We start from the raw sequence: 25,940 nt of genomic DNA, 5'->3' as shown, positions 1-25,940 counted from the left end.
CCGATCATTCTCCTCCTGGTACTCTGCTACTGTTTCCTCAATCGCACCGAAAATCTCCACAGCAGCCGATGCCGTTAAACATTCATTTAACAACACACTCAACAACTGTAGTTTAGACGTTTTCAGTGGACTGAGAGTTGGGTGTTCAGCGAGTACGGCTTCTTGACATGGGTTCTCCAGATCACATTCACTTTTCACACAGGAAGGAGTGAATATGGAGTCTTTGGTATCAAAGAGCCCTTGAAGCTGCTCTTCCTCCTGACTGGTCCTGACTTCCTCCTGTTCCTCTTTAATCTGTTTGGTCTCTGGGTCCTTCTGTCCCAGACTGGGGCTCCACTCCTGCTCACAGTCCTGCTGCTCAGGGGGAACCTCCTCTTCAGAGACAGAGAGCTGCAGGGAGTCTGGAGGGAAGGAGAGGAGGAGCAGAGGTTACCTATACAGACATGCCTGAGTAGAACTATAGCTAGCTATCAGTAGATATACATACAAACCTATTCTACCATAATTTACAAATAAATTCATAAAACAATCCTACAATGTGATTTTCTGGATTTTTTCTGACTAAATACCCTGTGTATATAGCTATACTGGTACCCCGTGTATATAGCTATACTGGTACCCTGTGTATACAGCTATACTGGTGCCCTGTGTATATAGCTATACCGGTACCCTGTGTATATAGCTATACCGGTACCCTGTGTATATAGCTATACCGGTACCCTGTGTATATAGCTATACTGGTACCCTGTGTATATAGCTATACCGGTACCCTGTGTGTATAGCTATACCGGTACCCTGTGTGTATAGCTATACTGGTACCCTGTGTGTATAGCTATACTGGTACCCTGTGTATATAGCTATACTGGTACCCTGTGTATTGAGCCATACTGGTACCCTGTGTATAGTGCTATACTGGTACCCTGTGTATATAGCTATACTGGTACCCTGTGTATTGAGCCATACTGGTACCCTGTGTATAGAGCTATACTGGTACCCTGTGTATATAGCTATACTGGTACCCTGTGTATAGAGCCATACTGGTACCCTGTGTATAGAGCCATACAGGTACCCTGTGTATATAGCTATACTGGTACCCGTGTGTATAGAGCTATACTGGTACCCCGTGTATATAGCTATACTGGTACCCTGTGTATATAGCTATACTGGTACCCTGTGTATACAGCCATAATGGTACCCTGTGTATATAGCTATACTGGTACCCTGTGTATAGAGCTATACTGGTACCCTGTGTATATAGCTATACTGGTACCCTGTGTATACAGCCATACTGGTACCCTGTGTATATAGCCATACTGGTACCCTGTGTATATAGCTATACTGGTACCCTGTGTATTGAGCCATACTGGTACCCTGTGTATATAGCTATACTGGTACCCTGTGTATTAAGCCATACTGGTACCCTGTGTATATAGCTATACTGGTACCCCGTGTATATAGCTATACTGGTACCCTGTGTATACAGCCATAATGGTACCCTGTGTATACAGCTATACTGGTGCCCTGTGTGTATAGCTATACCGGTACCCTGTGTATACAGCTATACCGGTACCCTGTGTATATAGCTATACCGGTACCCTGTGTATATAGCTATACTGGTACCCTGTGTATATAGCTATACTGGTACCCTGTGTATACAGCCATAATGGTACCCTGTGTATATAGAGCTATACTGGTACCCTGTGTATACAGCCATAATGGTACCCTGGTATATAGCTATACTGGTACCCCTGTGTATATAGCTATACTGGTACCCTGTGTATATAGCTATACTGGTACCCTGTGTATAGAGCCATACTGGTACCCTGTGTATAGAGCCATACTGGTACCCTGTGTATAGAGCCATACTGGTACCCCGTGTATAGAGCCATACTGGTACACTGTGTATAGAGCCATACTGGTACCCTGTGTATATAGCTATACTGGTACCCTGCGTATATAGCTATACTGGTACTCCGTGTATATAGCTATACTGGTACCTTGTGTATAGAGCTATACTGGTACCCTGTGTATATAGCTATACCGGTACCCTGTGTATAGAGCTATACTGGTACCCCGTGTATATAGCTATACTGGTACCCTGTGTATATAGCTATACTGGTACCCTGTGTATAGCCATACTGGTACCCCTATACTGGTACCCTGTGTATATAGCTATACTGGTACCCTGTGTATTGAGCCATACTGGTACCCTGTGTATATAGCTATACTGGTACCCTGTGTATTGAGCCATACTGGTACCCTGTGTATATATAGCTATACTGGTACCCTGTGTATTACAGCCATACTGGTACCCTGTGTATATAGCTATACTGGTACCCTGTGTATACAGCCATACTGGTACCCTGTGTATATAGCTATACTGGTACCCTGTGTACAGCCATAATGGTACCCTGTGTATATAGCTATACTGGTACCCTGTGTATAGAGCTATACTGGTACCCTGTGTATATAGCTATACTGGTACCCTGTGTATAGAGCCATAATGGTACCCTGTGTATATAGCTATACTGGTACCCTGTGTATATAGCTATACTGGTACCCTGTGTATATAGCTATACTGGTACCCCGTGTATATAGCTATACTGGTACCCTGTGTATAGAGCTATACTGGTACCCTGTGTATAGAGCCATACTGGTACCCTGTGTATAGAGCCATACTGGTACCCTGTGTATAGAGCCATACTGGTACCCCGTGTATAGAGCCATACTGGTACACTGTGTATAGAGCCATACTGGTACCCTGTGTATATAGCTATACTGGTACCCTGTGTATAGAGCTATACTGGTACCCTGTGTATAGAGCTATACTGGTACCCTGTGTATATAGCTATACTGGTACCCCGTGTATATAGCTATACTGGTACCTTGTGTATAGAGCTATACTGGTACCCTGTGTATATAGCTATACTGGTACCCTGTGTATATAGATACTGGTACCCCATACTGGTACCCTGTGTATATACTGGTACCCTGTGTATATAGCCATACTGGTACCCTGTGTATAGAGCTATACTGGTACCCTGTGTATATAGCTATACTGGTACCCTGTGTATGGAGCTATACTGGTACCCTGTGTATATAGCTATACTGGTACCCCGTGTATATAGCTATACTGGTACCCTGTGTATAGAGCTATACTGGTACCCTGTGTATATAGCTATACTGGTACCCTGTGTATAGAGCTATACTGGTACCCCGTGTATATAGCTATACTGGTACCCTGTGTATATAGAGCCATACTGGTACCCTGTGTATACAGCCATACTGGTACCCCGTGTATATAGAGCTATACTGGTACCCTGTGTATAGAGCCATACTGGTACCCTGTGTATATAGCTATACTGGTACCCTGTGTATATAGCTATACTGGTACCCTGTGTATAGAGCTATACTGGTACCCTGTGTATAGAGCCATACTGGTACCCTGTGTATATAGCTATACTGGTACCCTGTGTATTGAGCCATACTGGTACCCTGTGTATAGAGCTATACTGGTACCCTGTGTATATAGCTATACTGGTACCCTGTGTATAGAGCCATACTGGTACCCTGTGTATAGAGCTATACTGGTACCCTGTGTATATAGCTATACTGGTACCCTGTGTATATAGCTATACTGGTACCCTGTGTATAGAGCCATACTGGTACCCTGTGTATAGAGCTATACTGGTTCCCTGTGTATAGAGCCATACTGGTACCCTGTGTATATAGCTATACTGGTACCCTGTGTATAGAGCCATACTGGTACCCTGTGTATAGAGCCATACTGGTACCCTGTGTATAGAGTTATATTGGTTCCCTGTGTATAGAGCCATACTGGTACCCTGTGTATAGAGCCATACTGGTACCCTGTGTATAGAGCCATACTGGTACCCTGTGTATAGAGCCATACTGGTACCCTGTGTATATAGCTATACTGGTACCCGTTTTACTGCCAACACGGAGCCCCACCGGGCCTTCACAACTGGACTGCCGACGTTATCTACCCAAAGGAGTTATCCGGCTGGCTCCTCCGCCGCGACGTTACCTGAACGCCTATCTGCAGTCCGCTAATCGTTAACTGTTTTATCGGCTGCTACCTGAATAGACCTATCGGACAATTTATTTATTTGTATTTTATTTTTTCTTGGGCCTCTATAACTATATCTATTTTTATTTTTTGTAATTTTTTTGTGTGATTTGGATTCATCCCCTCGACCACACGGAACACCACTAATCCTACCGACGGAAACGCACGAGTTGGTTAATAACAGACATCCATCCTATGCTAGCTTGCTACCGATGGCCCGGCTAGCTGTCTAAATCGCCGTGACCCCAACCAACCTCTCTACTCACTGGACCCTTTTGATCACTCGACTAAGCATGCCTCTCCTTAATGTCAATATGTCTTGTCCATTGCTGTTTTGGTTAGTGTTTATTGGCTTATTTCACTGTAGAGCCTCTAGTCCTGCTCACTATACCTTATCCAACCTATTAGTTCCACCTCCCACACATGCGATGACATCTCCTGGTTTCAATGATGTTTCTAGAGACAATATATCTCTCTTCATCACTCAATACCTAGGTTTACCTCCACTGTATTCAGATCCTACCATACCTTTGTCTGTACATTATACCTTGAAGCTATTTTATCGCCCCCAGAAACCTCCTTTTACTCTCTGTTCCAGACGTTCTAGACGACCAATTCTTATTGCTTTTAGCCGTACCCTTAACCCACTCCTCATCTGTTCCTCTGGCGATGTAGAGGTGAATCCAGCCCTGCAGTGCCTAGCTCCACTCCTATTCCCCAGGCGCTCTCTTTTGATGACTTCTGTAACCGTAATAGCCTTGGTTCCATGCATGTTAACATTAGAAGCCTCCTCCCTAAGTTTGTTCTATTCACTGCTTTAGCACACTCTGCCAACCCGGATGTTCTAGCTGTGTCTGAATCCTGGTGTTGCAATCTACTGCAAAGATAGCCTGCAGAGTTCTGTCCTACTATCCAGGTCTGTACCCAAACAATTTGAACTTCTACTTTTAAAAATCCACCTCTCTAAAAACAAGTCTCTCACTCTGCTATAGACCACCCTCTGCCCCCAGCTGTGCTCTGGACACCATATGTGAACTGATTGCCCCCCATCTATCTTCAGAGCTCGTGCTGCTAGGCGACCTAAACTGGAAGATGCTTAACACCCCAGCCATCCTACAATCTAAGCTTGATGCCCTCAATCTCACACAAATTATCAATGAACCTACCAGGTACCTTCCCAAAGCCTTAAACACGGGCACCCTCATAGATATCATCCTAACCAACTTGCCCTCTAAATACACCTCTGCTGTCTTCAACCAAGATCTCAGCGATCACTGCCTCATTGCCTGCATCCGTAATGGGTCAGCGGTCAAACGCTCCCTGAAACACTTCAGTGAGCAGGCCTTTCTAATCGACCTGGCCAGGGTATCCTGGAACGATATTTTTTTTAAATGCCTTCCTAACCATCTTAAATAAGCATGCCCCATTCAATAAATTTCGAACCAGGAACAGATATAGCCCATGGTTCTCCCTAGACCTGACTGCCCTTAACCGACACCAAAACATTCTATGGCGTTCTGCATTAGCATCAAACAGCCCCCGTGATATGCAGCTGTTCAGGGAAGCTAGAAACCATTATACACAGGCAGTTAGAAAAGCCAAGTCTAGCTTTTTCAAGCAGAAATTTGCTTCCTGCAACACTAACTCAAAGAAGTTCTGGGACACTGTAACGTCCATGGAGAATAAGAACACCTCCTCCCAGCTGCCCACTGCACAGAAGATAGGAAACACTGTCACCACTGATATATCCACCATAATTGAGAATTTCAATAAGCATTTTTCTACGGCTGGCCATGCTTTCCACCTGGCTACTCCTACCCCGGTCAACAGCACTGCACCCCCCACAGCAACTCACCCAAGCCTTCCCCATTTCTCCTTCTCCCAAATCCAGTCAACTGATGTTCTGAAAGAGCTGCAAAATCTGGACCCCTACAAATCAGCCGGGCTAGACAATCTGTTCAACCTCTCTTTCGTGTCGTCTGAGATTCCCAAAGATTGGAAAGCAGCTGCGGTCATCCCCCTCTTCAAATGGGGGGACACTCTGGACCCAAACTGCTACAGACCTATATCTATCCTACCCTGCCTTTCTAAGGTCCTCGAAAGCCAAGTCAACAAACAGATTACCGACCATTTCGAATCTCACCATACCTTCTCTGCTATGCAATCTGGTTTCAGAGCTGGTCATGGGTGCACCTCAGCCACGCTCAAGGTCCTAAACGATATCTTAACCACCATCGATAAGAAATTCATTGAACATGTCACTGCCTCCTCCCTAAGTTTGTTTTTGCTTTAGCACACTCTGCTAACCCTGATGTCCTTGCCGTGTCTGAATCCTGGCTCAGGAAGGCCACCAAAAATTCAGAGATTTCCATACCCAACTATAACATCTTCCGTCAAGATAGAACTGCCAAAGGGGGCGGAGTCGCAGTCTACTGCAGAGATAGCCTGCAAAGTAATGTCATACTTTCCAGGTCCATACCCAAACAGTTTGAACTACTAATTTTGAAAATTACTCTCTCCAGAAACAAGTCTCTCACTATTGCCGCCTGCTACCGACCCCCTCAGCTCCCAGCTGTGCCCTGGACACCATTTGTGAATTGATCGCCCCCATCTAGCTTCAGAGTTTGTTCTGTTAGGTGACCTAAACTGGGATATGCTTAACACCCCGGCAGTCCTACAATCTAAGCTAGATGCCCTCAATCTCACTCAAATCATCAAGGAACCCACCAGGTACAACCCTAACTCTGTAAACAAGGGCACCCTCATAGACGTCATCCTGACCAACTGGCCCTCCAAATATACCTCCGCTGTCTTCAACCAGGATCTCAGCGATCACTGCCTCATCGCCTGTATCCGCCACGGAGCCGCAGTCAAACGACCACGCCTCATCATTGTCAAACGCTCCCTAAAACACTTCTGTGAGCAGGCCTTTCTAATCGACCTGGCCCGGGTATCCTGGAAGGACATTGACCTCATCCCGTCAGTTGAGGATGCATGGTCATTCTTTAAAAGTAACTTCCTCACCATTTTAGATAAGCATGCTCCGTTCAAAAAATGCAGAACCAAGAACAGATACAGCCCTTGGTTCACTCCAGACCTGACTGCCCTCGACCAGCACAAAAACATCCTGTGGCGGACTGCAATAGCATCGAATAGCCCCCGTGATATGCAACTGTTCAGGGAAGTCAGGAACCAATACACGCAGTCAGTCAGGAAAGCTAAGGCCAGCTTCTTCAGGCAGAAGTTTACATCCTGTAGCTCCAACTCCAAAAAGTTCTGGGACACTGTGAAGTCCATGGAGAACAAGAGCACCTCCTCCCAGCTGCCCACTGCACTGAGGCTAGGAAACACGGTCTCCACCGATAAATCCATGATTATCGAAAACTTCAATAAGCACTTCTCAACGGCTGGCCATGCCTTCCGCCTGGCTACTCCAACCTCGGCCAACAGCTCCGCCCCCCGTAGTTCCTCACCCAAGCCTCTCCAGGTTCTCCTTTACCCAAATCCAGATAGCAGATGTTCTGAAAGAGCTGCAAAACCTGGACCCGTACAAATCAGCTGGGCTTGACAATCTGGACCCGCTATTTCTGAAACTATCTGCCGCCATTGTCGCAACCCCTATTACCAGCCTGTTCAACCTCTCTTTCATATCATCTGAGATCCCCAAGGATTGGAAAGCTGCCGCAGTCATCCCCCTCTTCAAAGGGGGAGACACCCTGGACCCAAACTGTTATAGACCTATATCCATCCTGCCCTGCCTATCTAAGGTCTCCGAAAGCCAAGTCAACAAACAGGTCACTGACCATCTCGAATCCCACCGTACCCTCTCCGCTGTGCAATCTGGTTTCTGAGCCGGTCACGGGTGCACCTCAGCCACACTCAAGGTACTAAACGATATCATAACCGCCATCGATAAAAGACAGTACTGTGCAGCCATCTTCATCGACCTCGCCAAGGCTTTCGACTCTGTCAATCGCCATATTCTTATCGGCAGACTCAACAGCCTCGGTTTTTCGGATGACTGCCTTGCCTGGTTCACCAATTACTTTGCAGACAGAGTTCAGTGTGTCAAATCGGAGGGCATGCTGTCCGGTCCTCTGGCAGTCTCTATGGGGGTGCCACAGGGTTCAATTCTCGGGCCGACTCTTTTCTCTGTATATATCAATGATGTTGCTCTTGCTGCGGGCGATTCCCCGATCCACCTCTACGCAGACGACACCATTCTATATACTTTCGGCCCGTCATTGGACACTGTGCTATCTAACCTCCAAACGAGCTTCAATGCCATACAGCATTCCTTCCGTGGCCTCCAACTGCTCTTAAACGCGAGTAAAACCAAATGCATGCTTTTCAACCGATCGCTGCCTGCACCCGCATGCCCGACTAGCACCACCACCCTGGATGGTTCCGACCTTGAATATGTGGACATCTATAAGTACCTAGGTGTCTGGCTAGACTGCAAACTCTCCTTCCAGACTCACATCAAACATCTCCAATCGAAAATCAAATCAAGAGTCGGCTTTCTATTCCGCAACAAAGCCTCCTTCACTCACGCTGCCAAGCTTACCCTAGTAAAACTGACTATCCTACCAATCCTCGACTTCGGCGATGTCATCTACAAAATGGCTTCCAACACTCTACTCAGCAAACTGGATGCAGTCTATCACAGTGCCATCCGTTTTGTCACTAAAGCACCTTATACCACCCACCACTGCGACTTGTATGCTCTAGTCGGCTGGCCCTCACTACATTTACATTTACATTTAAGTCATTTAGCAGACGCTCTTATCCAGAGCGACTTACAAATTGGTGCATTCACCTTATGACATCCAGTGGAACAGCCACTTTACAATAGTGCATCTAAATCTTTTAAGGGGGGAAGGGGGGTGAGAAGGATTACTTTATCCTATCCTAGGTATTCCTACATATTCGTCGCCAGACCCACTGGCTCCAGGTCATCTACAAGTCCATGCTAGGTAAAGCTCCGCCTTATCTCAGTTCACTGGTCACGATTGCAACACCCATCCGTAGCACGCGCTCCAGCAGGTGTATCTCACTGATCATCCCTAAAGCCAACACCTCATTTGGCCGCCTTTCGTTCCAGTACTCTGCTGCCTGTGACTGGAACGAATTGCAAAAAATCGCTGAAGTTGGAGACTTTTATCTCCCTCACCAACTTCAAACATCAGCTATCCGAGCAGCTAACCGATCGCTGCAGCTGTACATAGTCTATAGGTAAATAGCCCACCCATTTTCACCTACCTCATTCCCATACTGTTTTTATACTGTTTTTATTTATTTACTTTTCTGCTCTTTTGCACACCAATATCTCTACCTGTACATGACCATCTGATCATTTATCACTCCAGTGTTAATCTGCAAAATGGTATTATTCGCCTACCTCCTCATGCCTTTTGCACACATTGTATATAGACTGCCCATTTTTTCTACTGTGTTATTGACTTGCTAATTGTTTACTCCATGTGTAACTCTGTGTTGTCTGTTCACACTGCTATGCTTTATCTTGGCCAGGTCGCAGTTGCAAATGACAACTTGTTCTCAACTAGCCTACCTGGTTAAATAAAGGTGAAATAAAAAAAATAAAAAATAAAAAATTGAGCTGGCTTTCGACTCTGTCAATCACCACATCCTCATCGGCAGACTCGACAGCTTTGGTTTCTCAAATGATTGCCTCGCCTGGTTCACCAACTACTTCTCTGATAGAGTTCAGTGTGTCAAATCGGAGGGTCTGCTGTCCGGACCTCTGGCAGTCTCTATGGGGGTGCCACAGGGTTCAATTCTTGGACCGACTCTCTTCTCTGTATACATCACTGATGTTGCTCTTGCTGCTGGTGAGTCTCTGATCCACCTCTACGCAGACAACACCATTCTGTATAAGTCTGGCCCTTCTTTGGACACTGTGTTAACAACCCTCCAGGCAAGCTTCAATGCCATACAACTCTCCTTCCGTGGCCTCCAATTGCTCTTAAATACAAATAAAATCTAAATGCATGCTCTTCAACCGATCGCTGCCTGCACCTGCCTGCCTGTCCAACATCACTACTCTAGACGGCTCTGACTTAGAATACCCCGTGTATACAGCTATACTGGTACCCTGTGTATATATAGTCATACTGGTACCCTGTGTATACAGCTATACTGGTACCCTGTGTATATATAGTCATACTGGTACCCCGTGTATACAGCTATACTGGTACCCTGTGTATATATAGTCATACTGGTACCCTGTGTATACAGCTATACTGGTACCCTGTGTATATATAGTCATACTGGTACCCCGTGTCCAGCTATACTGGTACCCCTTGTATACAACAGTATCGTTACTCATTGTCAGTGTTTCCCCAGGATGTTTTAACAAGGTGGTGCTACTGAGGAGGAGGGCAGAGCCCCACTCTGGGCTCAGAGATGTTTGTGTTTTCTTACACCTGCAACAGCCATGTCCTGCAATCTAAAGCAAAACATGTCCTAATATCATAACACGTTTTACATAGTGGAGCATTCAGTCCACAAGATGGCGCAGCGCCTCTCACATTCTTTGGGGAGAACCATGTGTTATCTTTATTATTTTTTCTCTCTGCATTGTTGGAGGGCCATAAGTAAGCTTATTGGTTAGTTTATGCCTGTTTACGAAGCATGTGACAAATACAATTAGATTTGAAGGCTTTAGATAAGTAATCAAATATGCAGACAACTATATAATCATAGGCCTACGTAATAATTGTTAATGGCTTTCATGGTTTATTTAATCTAGTAAATTATACAGATAAACGCTTGATTGCTTTAGGCCTGTAGACCAATACACACAGTAGTTAGGTAGAACATTTCATTCAAAACATTTGGTTGAAACAGTGATCTCTATTTACCTAAGCATTTGACTAATTGAGTAGAACTATATCTAACTATCAGTAGATCTACATACGAACCTATTCTACATAGTTGTATCTCCGGTGTGATCCCCAGCAGTCTCCGTAGCCGATCATTCTCCTCCTGGTACTCCACTACCGTTTTCTCAACTGCACCGAAAATCTCTACAACAGCCGAGGTTAAACGCTCATTTAAAAACACACGGAACAACTGTAGTTTAGACATATTTCAGACGAATGGGGGTTGGGTAGCCTATTTAGTTCAGTCAGTAGCTAACTAGGTCTTTCTTTACTCCACAACAATAACGTTCAAAATCAAAACAACGTAACCTCAGAGAGGATGAGGCGAAGCGAGAGGTTACACTCGCTAAAATCTGTCCAAAATAATCCCGATACGTTTCAATGGATTTTTTTCGGACCTAATCTTGTCGCCTACATTCCTACTTTTGGGACAATGATTTTTATTATCAGGATTGAGTGACATGAGCATCTCATCATTACATACAGATCTTTGTTCACCTCCAATCCTACTTCCGTGTTCTAGTCGAGGAATTTTCGAAAACTCCTTGGTTCTTCTGGAACCCGGAAACATACAACAGCGTCGCCAGATGGATGAGGGTTTATTATTGTGCAAGGCAGCCAGCCTACTGACCAGAGGTGTATTCCACAAAGCATGTCCCGGAGTTAGCTAGCAAACTAGCCTACAAAATATATATACGCTTGAAATGGGCTTGGTCAATTTGACTAAACCAAAAACCCATATCAAACTTTATCTGTCTCAATCCACCTGATTATCAGTCATTATTTTTGGTTGTTTATCAAAGTTATTGAACCCACTTTGTATTACAAACTGGGTGGTTCGAGCCCTGAATGATGATTGGCTAACAGCCGTGGTATATCTGACCGTATACCACCGGTATGACAAAACATTTATTTTTACTCCCGTAATTATATTGGTAACCAGTTTCTGATAGCAATAAGATACCTCAGGGGTTTGTGGTATATGGCCAATATCACACGCGATGAGTCGTCCCTAAGAACATCCCTTAGCCATGGTATATTGGCCATATACTACACCTCCTTGTGCCTTATTGCTTAATGATACCCCTCAGTCACTGGGGGTTGGTGGGAGGAGCTTTAGGAGGACGGGCTGGAATGGAATCAACTACTGCCCTCAGTAGTAAAGTAGTAAAGGGAAACGATAACTATATGTAGACAAACAGTGTTTATCATCAATATAGGATGATGTGGGATAATCAATTCATCATCAGGAGTCGACTGTATATCATTTCTCCATTTACGAGACTAAATCAATATCATCAATGAGCAGCATTTGGTCAAATTGATGAGAAATACATTTTCTGGAAAGTATCACTACCATTTTTAATGAATCAATAACATCAGTCAAAACATTATCTCAATACCCTGAGAGACATTCTGAATCAATAACATCAGTCAAAACATTATCTCAATACCCTAAGAGACATTCTGAATCAATAACATCAGTCAAACATTATCTCAATACCCTGAGAGACATTCTGAGTCAATAACATCGGTCAAAACATTATCTCAATACCCTGAGAGACATTCTGAGTCAATAACATCGGTCAAAACATTATCTCAATACCCTAAGAGACATTCTGAATCAATAACATCGGTCAAAACATTATCTCAATACCCTGAGAGACATTCTGAATCAATAACATCAGTCAAAACATTATCTCAATACCCTGAGAGACATTCTGAATCAATAACATCAGTCAAAACATTATCTCAATACCCTAAGAGACATTCTGAATCAATAACATCAGTCAAACATTATCTCAATACCCTGAGAGACATTCTGAGTCAATAACATCGGTCAAAACATTATCTCAATACCCTAAGAGACATTCTGAATCAATAACATCAGTCAAACATTATCTCAATACCCTGAGAGACATTCTGAGTCAATAACATCGGTCAAAACATTATCTCAATACCCTGAGAGACATTCTGAATCAAACGACCAGATATTCCCATTTCTAACAGCATGAAAAAAATCAACAGACTTTGAACAGCAGATCTGTGAGATTCTCATAAAACAGCGGGCTACTTTTTTGACCATTACCTTGACATTCAAATCAAATCAAACTTTATTTAAATAGAACGTTTTACAAAAAAATAAATCCATCACACATTTAATTATCTCGACCCAACAGCATGAATGATCCAGAGTTGCTTTGCTTTCCTAAGACTGTTGTCTACACCTTGCCTTCGTTTCAAGGTTCTTGACGTTCACATCACTGAGAACCTGACATGGAACCACACCACCACCACATGGTCAAGAAGGAGCAACAGCCACTCCAACTTCGGCATAATTGAGAACATCCTGATCGGCTGCATCACGGCCTTGTTATTATACTGTTCTATTGTTATTCTACTGTTATTCTACTGTTCTATTGTTATTCTACTGTTATTCTACTGTTCTACTGTTCTATTGTTATTCTACTGTTGTTCTACTGTTCTACTGTTGTTCTATTGTTATTCTACTGTTCTACTGTTATTCTACTGTTATTCTACTGTTCTACTGTTATTCTACTGTTCTACTGTTATTCTACTGTTCTATTGTTATTCTACTGTTGTTCTACTGTTCTACTGTTGTTCTACTGTTATTCTACTGTTCTACTGTTATTCTACTGTTATTCTACTGTTCTACTGTTATTCTACTGTTATTCTACTGTTATTCTACTGTTCTACTGTTATTCTACTGTTATTCTACTGTTCTACTGTTGTTCTATTGTTATTCTACTGTTCTACTGTTGTTCTACTGTTATTCTACTGTTCTACTGTTATTCTACTGTTCTATTGTTATTCTACTGTTGTTCTACTGTTCTACTGTTGTTCTATTGTTATTCTACTGTTCTACTGTTATTCTACTGTTATTCTACTGTTCTACTGTTCTACTGTTATTCTACTGTTCTATTGTTATTCTACTGTTCTATTGTTATTCTACTGTTCTACTGTTATTCTACTGTTCTATTGTTATTCTACTGTTCTATTGTTATTCTACTGTTGTTCTACTGTTCTACTGTTGTTCTATTGTTATTCTACTGTTCTACTGTTATTCTACTGTTATTCTACTGTTCTACTGTTATTCTACTGTTGTTCTACTGTTATTCTACTGTTCTATTGTTATTCTACTGTTGTTCTACTGTTCTACTGTTGTTCTATTGTTATTCTACTGTTCTACTGTTGTTCTATTGTTATTCTACTGTTCTACTGTTATTCTACTGTTCTACTGTTGTTCTATTGTTATTCTACTGTTCTACTGTTGTTCTATTGTTATTCTACTGTTCTACTGTTATTCTACTGTTCTACTGTTATTATACTGTTATTCTATTGTTATTATACTGTTCTATTGTTATTATACTGTTCTATTGTTATTCTACTGTTCTATTGTTATTATACTGTTCTACTGTTATTCTACTGTTATTCTATTGTTATTCTACTGTTCTACTGTTATTCTACTGTTCTACTGTTATTCTACTGTTCTACTGTTATTCTACTGTTGTTCTATTGTTATTCTACTGTTCTATTGTTATTCTACTGTTCTATTGTTATTCTACTGTTCTACTGTTATTCTATTGTTATTCTACTGTTCTATTGTTATTCTACTGTTCTATTGTTATTCTACTGTTCTATTGTTATTCTACTGTTCTATTGTTATTCTACTGTTCTATTGTTATTCTACTGTTATTCTACTGTTCTACTGTTATTCTATTGTTATTATACTGTTCTATTGTTATTATACTGTTCTATTGTTATTCTACTGTTCTATTGTTCTTCTACTGTTGTTCTACTGTTCTACTGTTATCAAATCAAATCAAATCAAATGTATTTATATAGCCCTTCGTACATCAGCTGATATCTCAAAGTGCTGTACAGAAACCCAGCCTAAAACCCCAAACAGCAAACAATGCAGGTGTAAAAGCACGGTGGCTAGGAAAAACTCCCTAGAAAGGCCAAAACCTAGGAAGAAACCTAGAGAGGAACCGGGCTATGTGGGGTGGCCAGTCCTCTTCTGGCTGTGCCGGGTAGAGATTATAACAGAACATGACCAAGATGTTCAAATGTTCATAAATGACCAGCATGGTCGAATAATAATAATAAGGCAGAACAGTTGAAACTGTAGCAGCAGCACAGTCAGGTGGACTGGGGAAAGCAAGGAGCCATCATGTCAGGTAGTCCTGGGGCACGGTCCTAGGGCTCAGGTCCTCCGAGAGAGAGAAAGAAAGAGAGAATTACTATTGCTACTATTCTATTGTTATTCTACTGTTCTATTGTTATTCTACTGTTCTATTGTTATTCTACTGTTCTACTGTTATTCTATTGTTATTCTACTGTTCTATTGTTATTCTACTGTTCTATTGTTATTCTATTGTTATTCTACTGTTCTATTGTTATTCTACTGTTCTCATTATTCCATGTGCTTCTAGATCACTTTGCTTTGAGCTTCGCCCGTGGGCTTTGATCGGGGCACCTGGGTCACACAGGGGAGGCAAGCCCGGTTACAAAACCAATACAGTCAACTTTCACTCGGTGTAAAACACCTACACGGGCACCCGGGCCAGATTAATAGAACCGCTTGTGTCCGTCCTGGAGGGCCGAAACACTTCTGGTTTCTAATCAAAGACTAATTCAAACAGGCGACACCCATCTTCTGACAAAATATGGATTTGTCCTGATTTCTTTCTTTCTGGACTTAATTTACATTCTTTAACAGATGAGCCTTACAATTGAATATTTTACCACAGACTGAGCAACCATGTTGCTTATCTCCTATGTGATTCAGTTTATGCTTCCCCTAGCGACTGAAGCTTTTCAGGGTTTCCCACTTTTCAGATACAGGGTTTCCCACTGTGACAGATACGGACATAGACATTCAGTTTACAGGTGGAGTTGTAGCGTTTCTTGCAGAAGCTGCATCCACTGAGTCTCTTCTTGGGGAGAGTCACATGTCTCTGCAGGTCAGCTTTCAGAGGAAATATATATATATATATTTTAAAAACATAGATGCTGTTGTGCCCTTGAGCAAGGCACTTAACCACCCCACAACAACTGCTCCAAGGGTGGTGTCCAACCTCATATAATATATATATATATATCTTTTCGGATGAGTTTGCATAAAAGTGGAAGTCGAATTTCCTTTGGACTTTGTGTGGAATTACTTACTGCAAAAGTCAATCGATCGCACATATATATTTCTGTAACCCAAAGCATGAATGATCCAGAGTTAAGAGCTTTAAAATAATCAGACGAGACAAACTTTATTTTCCATTAAGTTGAAACTGAATGCAAATGTGTCGCTGGCACTCTGAGTTATAATAAAAGTATGAAAACAGACATAAAACATACACAAACACATTAAACATTTACATGTCAAAATTAAACAAAAAAATTAAACATCACTGAGAGGTACCAGAACTGTAATTAAGAACACTCAATCTGGTATTTGTGGACCACGATCCGTGTGAGTTTGCGTGAGTTTGCTTGCATTAAAATGTCATACTACTAAGTAGGGAAAGAAACGGCCTTGCCTTTTTGTAGATGAGGTCAGTTTGTGGTCTAAAATTGTCCCAAAGTATTTAAAATGTGTGCTCCACATCGTTCCATAGTGACAAGCTCGAGAGAAGGGCTTCCATTTCCCAGCTTTTTTTCCTCCAAGGCACAGTTTTTTTATTCTTGGTGACGTTGAGGTCAAGAAAGCTACTGTCAAACCACATCAAGAGGCAGTCAATGGACTGGGAGTATCTGGAGATGGACTTGACCTCCAGGCAAGCAACCAGAGCCATGTCGTCTGCATATTTGATGAGGGCCACATCACTGTTGCTTCCTAAGAGATTTGTCCACATCCTGCCTTTTTATTCACTAACCTGACAGATAATCTCTTTGTCCGAATGTTCTTTACTCTTTCAGTTTCTGTCCTGTTTTCTTCCTTTGTGGATTTTATCCACATGCCTCAGCAGATGAGATTTATGAGTGAATCCTTTACCACAGACGGAGCAGCCATGTGGTTTCTCTCCTGTGTGAGTCAGGATATGCCTCCTTAGGTCCGCCTTCTGAATGAAGCTTTTCCCACAGTCACCACATCTGTATGGTTTCTCTCCTGTGTGAGTCCGTATATGTTCAGTTAGGTGCCCCTTCTCATCGAAGTTTTCCCCACAGTCACCACAGCGAAAGGAATTATCTCTGCTGTGAGTCCGTATATGCGTGGTTAAGTTCCCTCTCTGATTGAAGCTTTTCCCACAGTCTCCACAGCTAAATGGTTTCTCTCCTGTGTGAGTCCGTAAATGCATGTTTAGGTTCCCCCTCTTATTGAAGCTTTTCCCACAGTCACCGCAGGTAAAGAGTTTTTCTCCTGTGTGAGAAAATATATGTATCTTAAGGGACCCTTTATGCCTGTAGCTTTTCCCACAGTCACCACAGATAAATGGTTTCTCTCCTGTGTGAGTCCGTATATGCATGGTTAAGACCTCCTTGCGATTAAAGCTTTTTCCACAGTCTCCACAGCTAAACGGTTTCTCTCCTGTGTGAGTCAGTTTATGCATGGTTAGGTGTCGCTTGAGCCCAAAGTTTTTCCCGCAGTCTCCACAGGTAAAAGGTTTCTCTCCTGTGTGTGTCAGTTTATGAATGCTTAGGTTCCCCTTCTGACTAAAACTTTTCCCACAGTCACCACAGCTAAAAGGTTTCTCACCTGTGTGAGTCAGTTTATGAACAGTAAGGTGTCCCCTCTGACTGAAGCTTTTGCCACAGTCACCACAGCTAAAAGGTTTCTCTCCTGTGTGAATCAGTACATGTTCAGTTAGGTTCCCCTTCTGACTGAATCTTTTCCCACAGTCACCACAGATAAAGGGTTTCTCTCCTTTGTGAATCCTCATGTGCCTGGATAGATCTCCTTTGTATTTGAAGGTCTTTCCACAAACAGGGCAGGTGCAGGGTTTACCACCATGACAGAGCCTGACATGGGCCTTCAGTTTACAGGTGGAGTTGTAGTGTTTATTGCCGAAGCTGCATTCACTGAGTCTCTTCTTGGTGAGAGTCACATGCCTCTGCAGATCAGCTTTCAGAGCAAACATTTCACCACAGTCACGGCAGTGGCTAGTTTTTCTAGATGTGGTGCTGAGTTTGGAACAGTGTTTCTCCAATGGGCTGGGATCCAATGGTGGGCTGCTGTCAAGTCCTACTGGGTCATTGCTTACGGCTGTACTGTGGCTGCAGGCAATGTTTTGATTATCTGGAGGGTCACAGGGAATGTTGAGACCCTTAATGTGGGTCACAGTGACAAAATGTGTGAGATCCACTGGTTTAGAGTCACTCTCTCTGTTCTCCACAGTCTGGGTTTGGGGAAGAGTCAAGGACCAAAGTGGGTCCTCCTGATCACATTCACTTTTCACACAGGAAGGAGTGAATATGGAGTCTTTGGTATCAACGAGCCCTTGAAGCTGCTCTTCCTCCTGACTGGTCCTGACTTCCTCCTGTTCCTCTTTAATCTGTTTGGTCTCTGGGTCCTTCTGTCCCAGACTGGGGCTCCACTCCTGCTCACATTGCTGCTGCTCAGGGGGAACCTCCTCTTCAGAGACAGAGAGCTGCAGGGAGTCTGGAGGGAAGGAGAGGAGGAGCAGAGGTTATTTATAACAGAATTTGGAATCACTCATGAATTATAGATCTCTATGACATTCAATTTCAATCTTCTTCCTTAGCATGGATCTCTATGATCTATACAGCCTGAGTGCAGACAGCTAGCTAGGTATTTGCTTCCTTAGCATGGATCTCTATGATCTATACAGCCTGAGTGCAGACAGCTAGCTAGGTATTTGCTTCCTTAGCATGGATCTCTATGATCTATACAGCCTGAGTGCAGATAGCTCGCTAGGTATTTGCTTCCTTAGCATGGATCTCTATGATCTATACAGCCTGAGTGCAGACAGCTAGCTAGGTATTTGCTTCCTTAGCATGGATCTCTATGATCTATACAGCCTGAGTGCAGACAGCTAGCTAGGTATTTGCTTCCTTAGCATGGATCTCTATGATCTATACAGCCTGAGTGCAGACAGCTAGCTAGGTATTTGCTTCCTTAGCATGGATCTCTATGATCTATACAGCCTGAGTGCAGACAGCTAGCTAGGTATTTGCTTCCTTAGCATGGATCTCTATGATCTATATAGCCTGAGTGCAGACAGCTCGCTAGGTATTTGCTTCCTTAGCATAGATCTCTATGATCTATACAGCCTGAGTGGAGACAGCTAGCTAGGTATTTGCTTCCTTAGCATGGATCTCTATGATCTATACAGCCTGAGTGCAGACAGCTAGCTAGGTATTTGCTTCCTTAGCATGGATCTCTATGATCTATACAGCCTGAGTGCAGACAGCTCGCTAGGTATTTGCTTCCTTAGCATGGATCTCTATGATCTATACAGCCTGAATGCAGACAGCTAGCTAGGTATTTGCTTCCTTAGCATGGATTTCTATGATCTATACAGCCTGAGTGCAGACAGCTCGCTAGGTATTTGCTTTCCTTCACACAAGCCATATAGGTGGTGGGTTAACATGTCTACTATTGAACACACTGTTGCTAATGAGAACAAAAGTTCCACCGACACCGTCTAACCCTTAACAATCCTTGCACATCTGAAAAATGTTTTAGAGGATCGAAAAACCATGATTGGCATAAGAACCTCAGGTTAAGCTTAGCATCCACTACAGCATGTCTAAACCCCCACTTCTCCTTATATTGCTCCTTTCTAAACCCCCACTTCTCCTTATATGGTAACTTTCAAAACCCCCACCTCTCCTTATATGGTAACTTTCTAAACCCCCACTTCTCCTTATATGGTAACTTTCTAAACCCCCACTTCTCCTTATATGGTAACTTTCAAAACCCCCACTTCTCCTTATATGGTAACTTTCAAAACCCCCACTTCTCCTTATATGGTAACTTTCTAAACCCCCACTTTTCCAGAGAGATATACTGGTAGCAGCATAGAGACCAGGAAGGATGAGTATTCAGACCCCTTCACTTTTTCCACATATTGTTACGTTACAGGCGTATTCTAAAATTGATTACATTTTCAACAACAATCTACACATAACATCCCATAATGACAAAGCTGTTTGTTTTTGTAAAGTCATTTTGGATGATAGTTAAGTTTAGTGTTCAAAGTTTCCAAATCTGTATGGCAATCAAGGATAAATTGTTCCTACACTGAACAAAAATATAAACGCAACATGTAAAGTGTTGGTCCCATGTTTCATGAGCTGAAACAAAAGATCCCAGAAATGGTCCATTACGCACAAAAAGCTTATTTCTCTCAAAATGTTTTCACAAATTTGTTTACATTCCTGTTAGTGAGCATTTCTCCTTTGCCAAGATAATCCATCCATCCGACAGGTGTGCTATATCAAGATGCTGATTAAATAGCACAATCATTACACAGGTGCACCTTGTGTTGGGGACAATAAAAGGCCACTATAAAATGTGCAGTTTTGTCACACGAACCCAATGCCACAGATGTCTCAAGTTGAGGGAGCGTGCAAATGGCATGCTGACTGCAGGAATGTCCACCAGAGCTGTTGCCAGAGAATTTAATGTTTATTTCTCTGCCATAAGCCACATCCAACATCATTTTAGAGAATTTGACAGTATGTCCAACTGGCCTCACAATCGCAGACCACGTGTGTGGTGTTGTTGCGAGAGCGGTTTGCTGATGTCAACGTTGTGAACAGAGTGCCCGGAAACAGTTTATTAACTAAGTAGAACCGTAGCTAGCTAGGTATTAGATCTACATACGTACCTATTCTACATAGTTGTATCTCTGGTGTCCTCCGCAGCAGTCTCCGTAGCCGATCATTCTCCTCCTGGTACTCTGCTACTGTTTCCTCAACCGCACGAAAAATCTCCACAGCAGCCGATGCCGTTAAACATTCATTTAACAACACACTCAACAACTGTAGTTTAGACGTTTTCAGTGGACTGAGAGTTGGGTGTTCAGCGAGTACGGCTTCTTGACATGGGTTCTCCAGATCACATTCACTTTTCACACAGGAAGGAGTGAATATGGAGTCTTTGGTATCAAAGAGCCCTTGAAGCTGCTCTTCCTCCTGACTGGTCCTGATTCCTGTTCCTGATTCCTGTTCCTCTTTAATCCGTTTGGTCTCTGGGTCCTTCTGTCCCAGACTGGGGCTCCACTCCTGCTCACAGTCCTGCTGCTCAGGGGGAACCTCCTCTTCAGAGACAGAGAGCTGCAGGGAGTCTGGAGGGAAGGAGAGGAGGGTCAGATGTCACCTATACAGACATGCCTGAATGCACAATGCCATTTCTAAAGGCTTTTGTTGACGCCGACAAAAAAACATTTTTATATTTTCTTTAAATGATCTGTTTATGATGTTCCAATACATTCACTGCAATGTTGAATGGAAACACACATGTAGACGACAAAACAAAACTTAACACAGATATTAGGAAAAAACTCAAATGTCCCTCTCATAGATCAAGGTGGTCCATATTATGAACATTCAGCTCAGAGTCACAAGCCACATCGACTCGGTACTGGTACCCTGTGTATATATAGTCATACTGGTACCCTGTGTATATATATATAATACTGGTACCCTGTGTATATATATATATAGTCATACTGGTACCCTGTATATATATATATAGTCATACTGGTACCCTGTGTATATATATAGTCATACTGGTACCCTGTGTATATATATAGTCATACTGGTACCCTGTGTATATATATAGTCATACTGGTACCCTGTGTATATATATATAGTCATACTGGTACCCTGTGTATATATATAGTCATACTGGTACCCTGTGTATATATATAGTCATACTGGTACACTGTGTATATATATATATATATAGTCATACTGGTACCCTGTATATATATATATAGTCATACTGGTACCCTGTGTATATATATAGTCATACTGGTACCCTGTGTATATATATAGTCATACTGGTACCCTGTGTATATATATAGTCATACTGGTACCCTGTGTATATATATAGTCATACTGGTACCCTGTGTATATATATAGTCATACTGGTACCCTGTGTATATATATAGTCATACTGGTACCCTGTGTATATATATAGTCATACTGGTACCCTGTGTTTATATATAGTCATACTGGTACCCTGTGTATATATATAGTCATACTGGTACCCTGTGTATATATATAGTCATACTGGTACCCTGTGTGTATATATATATAGTCATACTGGTACCCTGTGTGTATATATATATAGTCATACTGGTACCCTGTGTATATATATATATATATAGTCATACTGGCACCCTGTGTATATATATAGTCATAATGGTACACTGTATATATATAGTCATACTGGTACGCTGTATATATATAGTCATACTGGTACCCTGTATATATATATTCATACTGGTACCCTGTATATATATAGTCATACTGGTACCCTGTATATATATAGTCATACTGGTACCCTGTGTATATATATAGTCATACTGGTACCCTGTATATATATAGTCATACTGGTACCCTGTGTATATATATAGTCATACTGGTACCCTGTGTATATATATAGTCATACTGGTACCCTGTGTATATATATAGTCATACTGGTACCCTGTGTATATATATAGTCATACTGGTACCCTGTGTATATATATAGTCATACTGGTACCCTGTGTATATATAGTCATACTGGTACCCTGTGTATATATATATTCATACTGGTACCCTGTATATATAGTCATACTGGTACCCTGTATATATAGTCATACCGGTACCCTGTATATATATATTATATATATATACAGATATATATATATATATATATATATATATAGTCATACTGGTACCCTGTGTATATATATATAGTCATACTGGTACCCTGTGTATATATATATAGTCATACTGGTACACTGTATATATATATATATATATATATATAGTCATACTGGTACCCTGTATATATATATATAGTCATACTGGTACCATGTATATATATAGTCATACTGGTACCCTGTGTGTATATATATATAGTCATACTGGTACCCTGTGTATATATATATTCATACTGGTACCCTGTGTATATATAGTCATACTGGTACCCTGTATATATTGTCATACCGGTACCCTGTATATATATATATATAGTCATACTGGTACCCTGTGTATACAGCCATACTGGTACCCTGTGTATAGAGCTATACTGGTACCCTGTGTATATAGCTATTCTGGTACCCTGTGTATACAGCCATACTGGTACCCCGTGTCCAGCTATACTTGTACCCCAGTATAGCTGTAGCGTTACTCATTGTCAGGGTTCTCCCCAGGATTTATACTGGTACCCCTTGTATACAACAGTATCGTTACTCATTGTCAGGGTTCTCCCCAGGATTTATACTTGTACCCCTTGTATACAACAGTATCGTTACTCATTGTCAGGGTTCTCCCCAGGATTTATACTGGTACCCCTTGTATACAACAGTATCGTTACTCATTGTCAGGGTTCTCCCCAGGATTTATACTGGTACCCCTTGTATACAACAGTATCGTTACTCATTGTCAGGGTTCTCCCCAGGATTTATACTGGTACCCCGTGTCCAGCTATACTGGTACCCCGTGTATACAACAGTATCGTTACTCATTGTCAGTGTTTCCCCAGGATGTTTTAACAAGGTAGTGCTACTGAGGAGGAGGGCAGAGCCCCACTCTGGGCTCAGAGATGTTTGTGTTTTCTTACACCTGCAACTGCCATGTCCTGCAATCTGAAGCAAAACATGTCCTAACATGTCCTAACGAATTGCAAAAATCGCTGAAGTTGGAGACTTTTATCTCCCTCACCAATCTGCTATCTGAGCAGCTGACCGATCGCTGCAGCTGTACATAGTCTATCGGCAAATAGCCCACCCATTTTTACCTACCTCATCCCCATACTGTTTTTATTTATTTACTTTTCTGCTCTTTTGCACACCAATATCTCTACCTGTACATGACCATCTGATCATTTATCACTCCAGTGTTAATCTGCAAAATTGTAATTATTCGCCTACCTCCTCATGCCTTTTGCACACATTTACATTTAAGTCATTTAGCAGACGCTCTTATCCAGAGCGACTTACAAATTGGTGCATTCACCTTATGACATCCAGTGGAACAGCCACTTTACAATAGTGCATCTAAATCTTTTAAGGGGGGTGAGAAGGATTACTTTATCCTATCCTAGGTATTCCTTAAAGAGGTGGGGTTTCAGGTGTCTCCGGAAGGTGGTGATTGACTCCGCTGTCCTGGCGTCGTGAGGGAGCTTGTTCCACCATTGGGGGGCCAGAGCAGCGAACAGTTTTGACTGGGCTGAGCGGGAACTGTACTTCCTCAGTGGTAGGGAGGCGAGCAGGCCAGAGGTGGATGAACGCAGTGCCCTTGTTTGGGTGTAGGGCCTGATCAGAGCCTGGAGGTACTGAGGTGCCGTTCCCCTCACAGCTCCGTAGGCAAGCACCATGGTCTTGTAGCGGATGCGAGCTTCAACTGGAAGCCAGTGGAGAGAGCGGAGGAGCGGGGTGACGTGAGAGAACTTGGGAAGGTTGAACACCAGACGGGCTGCGGCGTTCTGGATGAGTTGTAGGGGTTTAATGGCACAGGCAGGAAGCCCAGCCAACAGCGAGTTGCAGTAATCCAGACGGGAGATGACAAGTGCCTGGATTAGGACCTGCGCCGCTTCCTGTGTGAGGCAGGGTCGTACTCTGCGGATGTTGTAGAGCATGAACCTACAGGAACTGGCCACCGCCTTGATGTTAGTTGAGAACGACAGGGTGTTGTCCAGGATCACGCCAAGGTTCTTAGCGCTCTGGGAGGAGGACACAATGGAGTTGTCAACCGTGATGGCGAGATCATGGAACGGGCAGTCCTTCCCCGGAAGGAAGAGCAGCTCCGTCTATATGTATATAGACTCCCTTTTTCCCTACTTTGTTATTGACTTGTTAATTGTTTACTCCATGTGTAACTCTGTGTTGTCTGCTCACACTGCTATGCTTTATCTTGGCCAGGTCGCAGTTGCAAATGAGAACTTGTTCTCAACTAGCCTACCTGGTTAAATAAAGGTGTTCTCAATTGGCCTACCTGGTTAAATAAAGGTGTTCTCAACTGGCCTACCTGGTTAAATAAAGGTGTTCTCAACTGGCCTACCTGGTTAAATAAAGGTGTTCTCAACTAGCCTACCTGGTTAAATAAAGGTGTTCTCAACTGGCCTACCTGGTTAAATAAATGTGTTCTCAACTGGCCTACCAGGTTAAATAAAGGTGTTCTCAACTATCCTACCTGGATAAATAAAGGTGTTCTCAACTAGCCTACCTGGTTAAATAAAGGTGTTCTCAACTAGCCTACCTGGTTAAATAAAGGTGTTCTCAACTAGCCTACCTGGTTAAATAAAGGTGTTCTCAACTAGCCTACCTGGTTAAATAAAGGTGTTCTCAACTGGCCTACCTGGTTAAATAAAGGTGTTCTCAACTAGCCTACCTGGTTAAATAAAGGTGTTCTCAACTAGCCTACCTGGTTAAACCTAGCCTACCTGGTTAAAAAGGTGTTCTCAACTAGCCTACCTGGTTAAATAAAGGTGTTCTCAACTGGCCTACCTGGTTAAATAAAGGTGTTCTCAACTAGCCTACCTGGATAAATAAAGGTGTTCTCAACTAGCCTACCTGGTTAAATAAAGGTGTTCTCAACTAGCCTACCTGGTTAAATAAAGGTGTTCTCAACTAGCCTACCTGGTTAAATAAAGGTGTTCTCAACTAGCCTACCTGGTTAAATAAAGGTGTTCTCAACTAGCCTACCTGGATAAATAAAGGTGAAATAAAAAATATATATAAAAAAAATATCATAACACGTTTTACATAGTGGAGCATTCAGTCCACAAGATGGCGCAGCGCCTCTCA

The 25,940-nt window shown here is 42.5% G+C and overlaps 1 protein-coding gene and 1 long non-coding RNA gene across 13 annotated transcripts in view; one reads left to right on the top strand and one right to left on the bottom strand.

Annotated features, from left to right (window-relative positions):
• Positions 1 to 16,264: 16,264 nt before the first annotated feature.
• Positions 16,265 to 25,940, bottom strand: part of LOC118382002 (gastrula zinc finger protein XlCGF57.1-like) — a 47,215-nt gene continuing 37,539 nt past the window's right edge. For 6 of the 12 annotated variants that reach the window (XM_052497891.1, XM_052497895.1, XM_052497893.1 and 3 more), the window contains 2 exons: positions 20,808 to 21,266; positions 16,265 to 18,613 (listed from right to left, as the gene is read on the bottom strand). In XM_052497891.1, the coding sequence (XP_052353851.1) occupies positions 16,929 to 18,613; positions 20,808 to 21,266 (2,144 nt within the window). In that variant the 3' untranslated portion in view covers positions 16,265 to 16,928. The remainder of the gene's footprint in view (positions 18,614 to 20,807; positions 21,267 to 25,940) is intronic. The other 6 variants (XM_052497900.1, XM_052497897.1, XM_052497896.1 and 3 more) reach the window with 2 other exon arrangements.
• On the top strand, positions 18,714 to 19,630 carry LOC127916295 (uncharacterized). Its single transcript, XR_008094286.1, has 3 exons — positions 18,714 to 19,141; positions 19,268 to 19,393; positions 19,520 to 19,630. It is a non-coding gene; the product is annotated as an uncharacterized LOC127916295 (long non-coding RNA).

The sequence above is a fragment of the Oncorhynchus keta genome, chromosome 35, assembly GCF_023373465.1.
Source record: "Oncorhynchus keta strain PuntledgeMale-10-30-2019 chromosome 35, Oket_V2, whole genome shotgun sequence".
Lineage (NCBI taxonomy): Eukaryota > Metazoa > Chordata > Actinopteri > Salmoniformes > Salmonidae > Oncorhynchus > Oncorhynchus keta.
The sequence above is the reverse complement of the archived record's forward strand: the minus strand, read 5'-3'. Positions and strand labels throughout refer to the sequence as shown.